Source organism: Peromyscus maniculatus, chromosome 23 (assembly GCF_049852395.1).
Source record: "Peromyscus maniculatus bairdii isolate BWxNUB_F1_BW_parent chromosome 23, HU_Pman_BW_mat_3.1, whole genome shotgun sequence".
Taxonomy (NCBI): domain Eukaryota; kingdom Metazoa; phylum Chordata; class Mammalia; order Rodentia; family Cricetidae; genus Peromyscus; species Peromyscus maniculatus.
The window spans coordinates 13,105,540-13,117,790 of NC_134874.1; the positions used below are offsets into that span (position 1 = coordinate 13,105,540).

The window sequence follows — 12,251 nt, forward strand, 5'->3', positions numbered from 1 at the left end:
TTCCTGTTCTATTTCTCTTTTGCAACTTTATCTTTTTTTTTAACCTATGAAATACTCTCTGTGATTTTTATTACTCCTGCCTCTTGCTCCGTCTTAAACTTTCTAACGTTTCTTACAACTTGGTTTCTTCTGTCGCCTGCTCTTTCTGTTTTGTCCTTCTCCTTGGCCCTTCCACCTCCTGCCCTTAAGGTAAGGGCAGGATTAGATGAGGTGGAGCCCAGCTGGGGCAGGGGTGGAGCTACCTGTTGGGAGCCTGACTGAGAAGGGCCTGGGCTGGAGGTCGCTGGGACTGGAGTCCTTATGGCCCTCCCGCCGGAGACTCGCCCTCTGGAAGGCAGATGGGACCCTGTAAGGTCAAAGCTGGTCGTCCTCCCCTCCGTCTGCTCCTTTCTTCCTCTGTTCTGTGTTCTCACAGTGCTCCTCTCCACACCAGTAACTCCCCCTCTTCTGTCCTTTTAACTTTCTGTCAGTCACTTTCACTTAGGTCTGTCTATTCTCCCTGAAACCTCAGCCTTTCCTCTCTTTCTTTCTTTCTTTCTTTCTTTCTTTCTTTCTTTCTTTCTTTCTTTCTTTCTTTCTTTCTTTCTTTCTTTCTTTCTTTCTTTCTCTCTCTCTCTCTCTCTCTCTCTCTCTCTCTCTCTCTCTCTCTCTCTCTCTCTCATTTCGTCCTTGTGATTTTCTCAACTTTGTGTTCTTATCCAGTCACGTCCCACTCAGGGCTCTGTTTCCTTTAAACTTTGACTTTTAGAAGGAGCTGGGTCGAGGGCCGCGAGGTTCTGCCTTCGCACAGCTCTGCTCAGATTTCACTCCTTCCCAGACCTGGAGTGGGTTTGAAGGTCTGTGCTGAAGAGATGGTTAATAAACACCAAAACGGAAGTCAGATTGAACATTAAATGTAAGAGATTGACTTTTCTCTCTCTCTCTTGTTTAGTTTTTTCCTGCAATACAGTGGATACAGTTTGCCACGGCTACTCTCAGGTATGATTTTTTTTCAGTCTCCTGTCACATGACTGTTGGAATTGCATGAGCAAACAGGAGACCTGTACAGCTTCCTACATCTTGTTCTTGAGGGTTGCATTTTACTTTTTGGTTAGAAATTTTTTCCTATGTTGGTATTTCCTCACTAGTAAAAGGTACAGGGACTGGGAAGATGACCTAGTGGATAAAGCGCTTGCTTCCTAAGCATGAGAAGCTGAGTTAGGATCCCCAGCACTCACATGAAAAGCCGGCTCTGTTGTTACCTGCCTGTTGTCTCTGCCTTGGGAGGCAGAGACAGAGGCTCTTGGGGGCTGCTGGCTAGCCAGTCCAGCTGGTTCTGGGAGCTCCTCACTGACATTGACCTTGGCCTCCCTCATCTGGTGGGTCACCACACCTACACCCCCAGTGGAAGTAAGAATTTAAGTAACAGGAAATGAGGAAAGGCACTCATCTGGTGCAGACCAGCTTCAGGCACTCACCTCAGAACTGACTATGTTAAACCCTGGGAGGAAGGTGAACGTGGCTGCTCACATCTAATCCCAGCACTTGTGGGACTGAAGCAGGAGGATCACTGTGAGTTTGAGGCCAGCTTGGTCTACATAGTGGGTTCTAGGCCATCAGAGGCTATGTAGTGAGAGAAATTGGAATGATACTGAGAAAATTGGCATGCCTCTAGAAAAGGATGGCATGAAAATTCACAAAGTAATCTAAATGTAAAAATATGTGGTATATTTCATATCAATTGTGCCAATGAATTATAAAAATCAGAGTCTTACCGCTGTATTGTAACGGCCAATGGTCTGTGTCTCTCAGTGTTATAGGTTCGAGTTCGCTTATCACTTATGCTGTGTTCCAGAACCCACAGACGTCTGCAGAGGTGAGAGCGTCTTTCCATTGAATTTGAACTACTGTTGACTTAGCCTTTGAAGTAAGTGTCAGGAAAGCACCAACCTGTGCACACTGGATAATTCCATGATTTACTAATAATTTCCTCATAATAGATGGGAATGTTTCCCTCTGTCCACAGAACTCCCTTTTCTTCTGGGCAGGACTGTAGCTATAACCTTCAGTTCCTAGAGGTTAGCTATTAAGTGTGGCTCTCTTTGTACTGTGAATTATTAAGATTAAGGAAGCTGCTGTCTGAAGTTTGAGGCCTGTATGGGTTTTAAGTATGGTAAGGCCTTCCCTCCAGGTGAGCGGCGTCTTTTCTTTTCTCTTTTCTTTTCTTTTCTTTTCTTTTCTTTTCTTTTCTTTTCTTTTCTTTTCTTTTCTTTTCTTCCTTCCTTCCTTTCTTTCTTTCTTTCTTTTTGAGACAGGGTCTCTCTATAGCCCTGGAACTCACTCTGTAGACTGGGTTGGCCTGGAACTCACAGAAATCCACCTGCCTGGCCTCCCGAGTGCTGGAGCTAAAGGCATTCGCCACCACGGCCAGCTTAGGTGAGCTTTCTGATCTCGACTTGTGAGAACACTGGCGTGGCCAAGAGGCAGTTTCAAGACTTGTCTGCTTGAAACACACTTGTTTGCTGTCCCATCCTCCTCAGCTCTTAGTTTCATTTTGAAAAGAAAAAAATCCTTTTTATTTTTTAATCACACCAAAATGTTCAAGTTAAAAGCCTTCCTAATGGGCATGGTGAGACTCCAACTCGGAATAAAACACAGGCTGACATGTGCACCCCCCAACCCCCCCAGTCTCCCCACCCCCCGACTCATGAAGAGCTGGCATGAGTGGTCTTCTTGCCAGCTCAATAAAGATCTTAAAGGACAGGCGCCGTTATTGCTGCAATCGGGCCGAATGGTGGCTCACAGCTAGCCACAGTGTGGCCTCTGTGTGTGCCAGGGAGCTGCTGTGTCTGGAAGACCGTGAAGAATGTGGTTTGGCCCATTTCATGCCTGAGGAAACCACAGAGGCCCAAGATTAAGTTGCACACCCAAGTAGCAGATCAAGGCTTTTCAGAAGACCAGTTCTCTCCGAGTTAAACAGATACAGTGTTAGTATAGTCTAGATATGTTTTCTCGGGGCTTTAAACCCTCGATGTTCCTTTGATACCACCTTGTTATGAATCCCAGGTAGTCTTGCTGTAGCCCAGGTAGCTTCACATTCTTGATTCTCTGCCTTTGTCTGCTGAGCACCACAATCACCAGCCTGTTCGGCTATACCTGGTTAATACACTTTTCAGATTTCAAGTCAGCTCGTTAAATTCCACAGGGAAATCTGTAGCGAATAAGATGCATTTAATTCGCAGATCCATTTAAAGAGAGCTGACATTTTATAGTACCTTACATTCATGATCACTACATATTTCTTAGATTTTTCTCTTGTGTGTCAATAAACATTTTATATTTCTTCTGTAGAATAATCAGAAAAGAGCTGGGTGCGGCGGCGCACGCCTTTAATCCCTGCACTCAGGAGGCAGAGGCAGCTGGAAGGCAGCCTGGTCTACAGAGTGAGATCCTGTCTCAAAAATTAACTAAATAATAAAATAGAGTGATTAAAAAAAGAACAATTGGGAACAGGGAGGCCCAAAGATACTAAAAAGTAAGCAGTCATTGGCTGAGGGAGTAAGAGTGTGTGCTGTGAAAGACTGAAGCAAGCCCTGAGTTCAGGTAAAAGGCGGGGCTTGGTCGTGTGCATGCCTCTGCCTCAGTGCTGTGTAGCTGGACACAGAGGACCACTGGAGAGTTGCTGGCCCTCAGTCCATTATGGCTTCAGTGCCTTCACTGTCTCACCGAACAAGGTGGAGTGTCCTCCTCTTTTGTCCTCACGTCCATACACAGGGGCACACCTCTTCCGATGTGAGCACATGTACATACGTGCCATCCTCACCCAAATGCATACAAAACCAAGAAACTATGAAGACTTCATCAGTGTAGTCAGAAGGCTTAGAAGGCAGCATATTTTCCATCCTGGCATTCCTCTCACTTTTCAAGTCCTCAGCTGCATCTGTAGGCATGAAGTTTATGACACCGTTATCTAGCTCATGTTGACTGTGCACCCCGGCACTTACGTGACAGCTTCACTGGAAACCGTTCATCTGCCCATTCCCTCTTTGGCCCTAAGGGTGAGAGTGCTGAGCTGTCCAGGAGCCCTCTTACTCCAGGACTTTGAAGTGCAGTGGTCATCACAGATCCCTTCCTATCTGGAATCTTCCTTTACACACAATGGCAGAGGCCCTGGCTTTGCAAACAATGGCTCCAGCTGCCTGCTCAAAGCATAAAATGTAAAGATAATCTGTGTGTTCTTTCTCCTAGCTCCATCACTTACTGAATTAAGATTTTGTGGCTTTTGACAGATAAAACCACTCTTTTACCTGAGTTTTTCTGACCTGCTCCTGGCAATTTGCTGGCTCATCAAAGCACTTCTCTATGGAACTTCGGCAGCCCACAAGGACAGCATCTGCTATAACCTACAGACAGTCGGGGAGGTGAGTATTCCTAGATTCCACCAACACTGTGCACGGGAGGTACCTTCAGATCTAAGTACAGTTCAGATCTGAGATGATCCGTTGTGGACAGACAGATGCATTGCTCATTGTTACACTTTGATACAACAGTTTTATCACTTTTCATCTTTTTTTTTTTTTTTTTTTTTTTTTGGTTTTTCGAGACAGGGTTTCTCTGTGTAGCTTTGCGCCTTTCCTGGGACTCACTTGGTAGCCCAGGCTGGCCTGGAACTCACAGAGGTCCTCCTGCCTCTGCCTCCCGAGTGCTGGGATTAAAGGCGTGCGCCACCACCGCCCGGCTATCACTTTTCATCTTAAAAATAGCTACTGCACCAGGCGGTGGTGGCGCACGCCTTCAATCCCAGCACTCAGGAGGCAGAGGCAGGTGGATCTCCATGAGTTCGAGGCCAGCCTGGTCTACAGAGAGAGTTCCAGGACAGGCACCATAACTATACAGAGAAACCTTGTCTTGGAAAAAAAAAAACATATATATATATTAGTAGATTAATGTTTTGTAATGATATGTTAGTCCTATTTTGACCATATCTCTATATACTGAAATACTTTTTCTGTAACTTTTGAAATGACTACATAATTTTGTGCTGTGAGGTTATAATAAACATTGAGTTTTAAAGACACCACCGGTTATGGTGTAGGGTCACATCATGCCTTCCGTGAACTATATCAGTAAGTTAAGTCGTACAACACCGTCAATGTGGGCTGCTGCTTCTGAATCTCTGAGACTTGCCCTGTAAAAAAAGAGGAGGTTAGAATGGACATTCTCTGGAGTCTGTTACTTAAGGAGAAGTGTCTTCTCTTTTACTAGGAAAGTAACACAAGTTGAGACCATATCAACAGAAAGGTGAAATTATCAAGAATGTGAAATTCTGTGAGAAAATGTGCAATGGACCTCCTGTGGCAGGTCGTAGTCAAAATGCAGATAGTCACAATGTTTTTTTAAAAATTACCTTTGGAAAATATGTCTAATATTTCATATATGAAACATAGTAAACCTCTTGTTTAGACTTGTAGAGTCCCCAACATATCTTGTGTGCAGGTGTGTGTGTGTGTGTGTGTGTGTGTGTGTGTATGTGTGTATGCATACATGTATCTGTATATGTGCACAGCCATGTGTATCTGTGTGTGTGCATACGGAAGCTTATTCCCAATCTAAAAATACCTTAAATCTTTTTGTTGTTTTTTTGTTTTCAAGACAGGGTTTCTTTGTGTAGCCTTGGCTATCCTAGAACTAGTTCTATAGACCAGGCTGGCCTGGAACTCACAGAGATCCATCTGTCTCTGCTTTCCGAGTGCTGGGACTAAAGGTGTGGGCCACCACTGCACAGCAGATATCTCAAATTGTAAACACTACCAACTAGTTCAGACATGGGATACACAACCTGTAATGTGTGACTGGCCAATAAAATCCATGTATTTACATATCACAAATCATGGAGGGCTTTAACTATTTTAGAGATATACTTTGTTCAATCCTGCCAATAACTTCACTGGTTAAGTAGAGTCAAGGTCATATTTTTTCAGATGAAGAGCTATTTTAGTCTTTGAAATTAAAAACAACAAACATTCATTGAAGGGACTGGGAGGAAGGTTCAGTTGGTAAAGTGTCTGCTGCTCAAGTATGCGGACCTGAGATGGGGCCCCCAGAACCTATGGAAACGTTGAGTGAGGTGGTGAACCCATAATCCAGTGCTGGAGGGGTGTAAAGACAGGTGGATCTCTGGGACTTGCTGATCAGTTGGCCTAACCTAATTGGTGAGCCTCGTGGCCCAGCGAGAGACTTTACCTCAAAAAATAACATAGAGCTCAGTCAAGGAAGACACTTGAAGTTGACCTCTGGCCTCCACACGCACATGTGTGCACACTCGTGCATCTGCACACTCACTTGCTCATGCCCATACAAACACACATACACACCATGAAATACTCACAATCAGAGCAAATGTTCTGTTGAATTTATTAAAACATATAAAAGTCAGCTGTGGGTTTCTGGATTAACTTTGACCCTGGGCAGTTGTTACTTCACCTCTCTGAGCCTCGCTGTCCCGGCCTGCTAAATGGCTGGTAACAACACTCACCTTGTGCGTGGCATAGGCGTGATTAATCTCCCTTTTCTCCCTGACAGCTGTGTTGAGCTATCTCTGCGGTAAAATACACACTTTGCTGTGTGTGTTGTGTGTAGGAGGTGCATGGATATGTAGGTGGACAGTTTTATCAGTGTGACTGTATGTGTGTCTTCATTCATCAATTCCTGTGTTGCTTCTACAACACACCTGACAAAGACACCTTAAAGCAGGAGGGTTTATCTGTGCTCACAGTCTGAGGGTGCAGTCCAAAGGCATGGTGGCAGGGTGTGACACAGTTGATCACGTTGTACCTGTGGTCAGGAAACAGAGAGAGACCAACGCTGGTGCTCAGCTTGCGTTCTTCCTTTGATGCGGTCCGGGGCCCCAGCCATGGGATGGTGCTGCTCACCTTTAGGGTGAGTCTTCCTACCTCAGCTAACCCAATCTCGAGAGCCCCAACCAGACATGCCTGAAGCTCTTCTCCTAAGTGGGTCTGGATCCCGTCGAGTTGGCATTAGTACTAACCATCCCTCATAAAATCATCAGGGTAATTGAGAAAGCAGAGCATTTCTATTTCCATCACCCTCAAAACCACTGCATTGTGTTGTCCTTTACCCACTGGCGTATACCAGTTACAGTGGCCACACTGAGTGTTGCTTTACCCCCGGAGGATGCGTGTTACAGTGCCCGCTCTGAATGTCTGCATAAGATGTTTTTTATTGGTCTTTCCTAGAGTCCTCTCCCTGATCTTTTCACATTTTCCTGTTAATTACATGTCCTGTAGTTTAGGATTGCATCTTTGATGTTGCGAATGTTGTCATACAGATTCTGGATCCTTCCATAAGTTTCTGGAGATTGATTAAGTCAAGAATGGTAATTGTGTCTGGTCACATCTGTGCTCAACCTCAGTCCAGTTCTCTGTGCCTTCATGTCCGGATTAGCCCATTTGTGCATGCAGGCGGTGCGTGACTAAGCTGAGACCTGTATGTCTTTATCACAAAGCCAAAGCTCCCTGGTCTGGTCCTCTCACTCTGGCCTTCCCTCCAGAACATCCCGCTCACCAGGGACTTTGTCTGAGTTGTGCGTGACTAGGTTCTTGTTACTTTCATGTTGCTGTGACCGGAGTACCTGACAGGAAGGAAGAAGGGAAGATGTGTTTTGGCTCATAGTTTCAGAACACTGGGTTCAAGATTGCTTGTGGTGGCAGCGGGAGCATGAACTAGGTGACACCATGTCAGGAGGTGCAGGCTGGTGCCCACCTGGCTTTCTCCCTGTCCCTCCTCCTTCCATCCGTGCCCGTGGGACGATGACACACACAGGCAGGGTGCGTTCTCTCGGTCTCCCACGTGATTGTACAGCCAACAGATGCCAACATCAGCAGTGACAGTGGAGAGAGGAAGGAAGGGAGGTGAGAGACTCACTTCCGCACAGCTCATGTCACCACCTTTGGCTTCCATCCGCGGTCCCCGCTGCTGTTCACTCTTCAGGTCTCAGACTGGCGTTTTATCATGTTTCTAGGTTGTGTTCTGTGCACATGTGCACATGCTGCGGTGCGTATGTGGCATGCAGGACAGTTTTCGGGAGTTGGGTCTTGTCTGCTTGGTGGTTTTCTCACACAGAACATAGTGGCAGCGGGAACGGGAGATCGAGGGCAGTTTGTTCTCACAGTGGCAGGGGGAGAGTGTCCTTCCCTTCTCCTTTCATCCCTGCCCGTTGTCTTAGTCGATGTTGTGTTGCTGTGGAGAGACCCCGTGACCATGACAACTCCCGTGAAATAAAACATTTAACTGGGGCTGGCTTACAGTTTCACAGGCTTAGTCAATGGTCAGCATGGCAGGGCATGGCGGCGTGCAGGCAGACACGGTGCTGGAGAAGGAGCCGAGAGCTCTCCATCCAGATCCAAAGGCAGCAGGAAGAGACCCTGGGCCTGGCTTGAGCGTTTTTTGTTTATTTGTTTCGTTTTTGTGTCTAAAGGGTTTCTCTGTGTTGCCCTGCTGTTCTGGAACTCCCTCTGTAGACCAGGCCTCCCTCGAACTCAGAGATCACCTGCCTCTGGGATTAAAGGCATGCACCACCACCTCCCAGCTATGACTTGAGCATTTGAGACCTCAAAGTCCACCCCAGTGATGTACTTCAGCCAACAAGGCCATCCCTACTGCTACAAGCCACACCTCCTAACAGTGACACTCACTATGGGGACCATTTGTTTGCTTTGTGTGTGTGTGTTTTTTCAAAATAGGTTTTCTCTGTATAACAGCCCTGGCTGTCCTGGAGCTTGCTTTATAGACCAGGCTGACTTCGAACTCCCAGAGATCTACCTTCCAAAGGTGTACTTGATTTCCACGTGTGTGAAACTTCTGCTGTTCTATGTGACATGCCAAGGAGCACAGTGGTTCCTAGGCTTCATCATTTTGCAGATGAATAAAAATAAAATCCCTGGGAGGTGATATAATATCCTGTACTTTTTGTTTTGGTGAATTAGGAAAATTTTAAAAAGCTGGGCAGTGGTATATATTCCTTTAATCTCAGCACTCAGGAGGCAGAGGCAGGTGGATCTCTGTGAGTTTGGACCAACCTGGTCTACATAGTAAGTTCCAGGACAGCCAGGGCTGTTACACAGAGAAACCCTGTCTCGAAAAACCAAAAAGAAAAAAAAAATACCATTTGTGAAATAAATATAATTTGAGAAAAAGGAAACTTGGTAAAATGCAACTTCAAAGGTAGTGGTTCTTGGTGCTGGGAAGATGGCTCAGTGGTGAGAGGTCTTGTTCTTGCAGAGGCCCGGGGTTTGGTCTCAGTATAACACTGTGGCTCCCAGCCTGTGACTCCAGCTCCAGCGGGTTCGACACTCTCCTCTGGCCTCCCAGGGGTCAAGCACAAATGTGGTGCATAGAGAGTAAGGCAAAACACTCACAGACATAAAATAAAAATAAGTCTCTAGAAAATAAATGGTAAACTTAGCCCCATCAGAAACCCATCATTATTGCGGACGCTTTCTTGTGTGTCTAGACCATTATCAGCCAGTGAATGTCGTTCGTGTGCTAGGCCTACTGAAGCTTCAAGAAGCCTCAGGATCTTCCTTGATTTTCCTTCTCTGCCTGGATGAACAAGGGGTAAAAATTAGATTTGTTCACCTTCTGTCTGCGTAGCTCGAGCATGTGAGCACTGTTCCTGAACCTGATTCAGGAAACGGAAGACTTTCATGGAGCCCAGAGCTGTAAGGGAACAGGCTTGGCCAAGCTGGAGTACCTGAGGCCACTTCACAGAGCTGGGAACACAAGAAGTCAACATTTATTCAGACCTGGCCTTCCCTTCCAGATCTTACTAGGAAGCAAAGTGGCCAAGAGAACCAAGCCATCAGGGATAACCTTTGCTTTGATTAATAGAATGTTAGGGGGTTTTAAAGGTTATTTCTTTTGTCAATTCAGCCAATCAGTAACCAGGTTTATGGTACCAGAGTCACATTTGAGTAAGTCCTTGTCTCTTCCCTGCACTGTCTCCTCTGCTCCGTGGTTTGAGATGCTGAGGTGTTTTAAATTGTCCCCTAGGTCAAGCTTGGAGTCAGGAACAAATTCTGTGCTTTTTTCCAGAGGGCCTCAGAGTGCTGCTCTGCTCAGAATTCTGTCGAGCAGAGAACAGGGAGCAATGATGACGTCAGAAATGCCCTCCAGCGTGTCTTTGTTCTTGGGTGTTCTGGACTGAAATGTGGGTTTCTAGTTCCTGAAAGAGCATGCTGGTCACATGCTGTAGAGAGGTCAGTTTGGGTTGCAAATGACATCATGTTTGTGGCATCGAGTTAACGTTCCAGAGTCTTCAGCCACATAGCCTGGGGAGGCAGAGGCAGGCAGATCTCTGTGAGTTCGAGGCCAGCTTGCTCTACATAGTGGGTTCTGGGTTGGCCAAAGCTACAGAGACCTCATCTCAAAAACAAAACAACAGCCGGAAATGCTGCGCACGCCTTTAATCCCAGCACTCGGGAGGCAGAGCCAGGTGGATCTCTGTGAGTTCGAGGCCAGCCTGGTCTATAAATTGAGTTCCAGGACAGCCAGGGCTGTTAACATAAAGAAACCCTGTCTCAAAAAATCAACAACAACAAAACAAACAAATAAAAAACAAATTCCATCTCTTCTACCTATTAGCTGTGGGCTTTTTTTGTTCTTGTTTTTTGTTTTTGTTTTTTTTTTGTAAAGTCAAGTTGTTACTTAAGGGATTTAACAGGTGTGATTTGATTCCTTCACTGTCTTCTAAAGTCACTGAAGGTAAAGATCCTCCAAAGTTAAGAATCCTCCGTAGCAGTAAGTTTTCCTGGTCCCACCCAGCCCTGAGGTCCCGCAGCACTTATAAAATAACCACTCAGAGGCTTAATACTATTTATAAACTATATGGCCTATGGCAGATCTCTTGCTAGCTAGCTCTTATATCTTAAATTAACCCATTTCTATTAATCGGTGTTTTGCCACGTGTTCCATGGCTTTACCAGTCTGCTGGCGTGTTGTTCCTTGGGCAGCAGGCTGATGTCTCTCCAGACCCTGCCTTTATCTTTCCTGTCTCTCTCCTTAGATTTCCCGCCTGCCTCTAAGCTGCCTTGTCATAGGCCAAAGCAGTCCCTCCCCCCCCAGCTGAGGACGGAACCCAGGGCCTTGTGCTTGCTAAGCAAGTGCTCTACCACTGAGTTAAATCCCCAGCCCCAAGCAGCTTATTTTTTAACAGTGGGAACAGCATCTATTCACAGTGTACAGAAACACTTCCTCCAGCATTGCTCAAGGAGGTCTTTGCTCACAGAACACATTCTTAGCCTGGTTGGTGATCAGCCCGCTTTGTAAGAAGGGAGATACCAGCTAAATGTCCTGACCCACTCTGCCCTAGTCAGACTTCCCCCCAGATATACAAAGTACCTTACTGTTAGCACCTGGGAGAGACTCACGAAGGTCGGCGCTCCGAGCAGGCACCGTGTTGACAATGTGTAGTATTTCTCGAGACCTCCTTAGCAACACAATGTTCCCAACAGGTTGATTGCTAACAAAAGGGGACATAGAAAATGTAGTGGCAGTGGGGTTTTTGTTGGTTTGTTTGTGTTTAATACATTCATGTCTACAGCAAATGAGAAACTGCATTGATAGCCTTGGTAGCCAGTCATGGTAGCACACACCTTTTATCCTTGCTCTTGGGAGACAGAGGCAGGCGGATCTCTCTGAATCCAAGGACAGCCTGGTCTACAGAGTGAGTTCCAGGACAGCCAGGGCTACACAGAGAAACCCCGTCTCAAAAGACAGACATTAAAATTTTTAAAAAGCCGTCATAATAACAAGTAGCCATGTACTTCTTAATCAATCTAAAACCTCTGAGTCATAGTTTTCTCACTTAAAACAGGAATTAGGGTAAAGGTGAAGACCAAATTAGGCAAAAATTGAAGAGTACTTGCTCATGGTTGATGTGAACTATCATATTTTTGGAGCTTAAAAAAAGATTCACTGGCAGGTTTGATGTTTGCTTCACATGCTTAGTGGTCTGTTGCTTTCTCCATCTGTCAATAGGGAGCATGTTTTAGTTGAAGCATCTCACGAGATTTCATCATCTGGGCTTGTTACTATGTTCTCAGTGCCAGTCTGACCCCTTGGGCTTACCTCTCCTAACTCTAAGCCCTACATTTTACAATGGTTTGTATACAGGTCTCTGCAAATACAGGACCAGCAGAGTGCTGGTCCTTGATAGGCAAGAAGGAAATCCAGTTCAGCACACCTCAGTAGCC

At 45.8% G+C, this 12,251-nt stretch overlaps 1 protein-coding gene across 9 annotated transcripts in view; it reads left to right on the forward strand.

Moving 5' to 3' along the window:
• The first annotated feature begins 213 nt into the window (after positions 1-213).
• The window catches only part of Tmem116 (transmembrane protein 116), a 53,268-nt gene continuing 41,230 nt past the window's right edge, over positions 214-12,251 (forward strand). For 4 of the 9 annotated variants that reach the window (XM_076560222.1, XM_076560220.1, XM_076560224.1 and 1 more), the window contains exons 1-4: positions 214-348; positions 932-978; positions 1,792-1,855; positions 4,269-4,400. In XM_076560222.1, coding sequence (XP_076416337.1) covers positions 301-348; positions 932-978; positions 1,792-1,855; positions 4,269-4,400 — 291 coding nt within the window. In that variant the 5' untranslated portion in view covers positions 214-300. Of the gene's footprint in view, positions 354-931; positions 979-1,791; positions 1,856-4,268; positions 4,401-12,251 lie in introns of all 9 variants that reach the window. The other 5 variants (XM_076560225.1, XM_076560227.1, XM_076560223.1 and 2 more) reach the window with 2 other exon arrangements.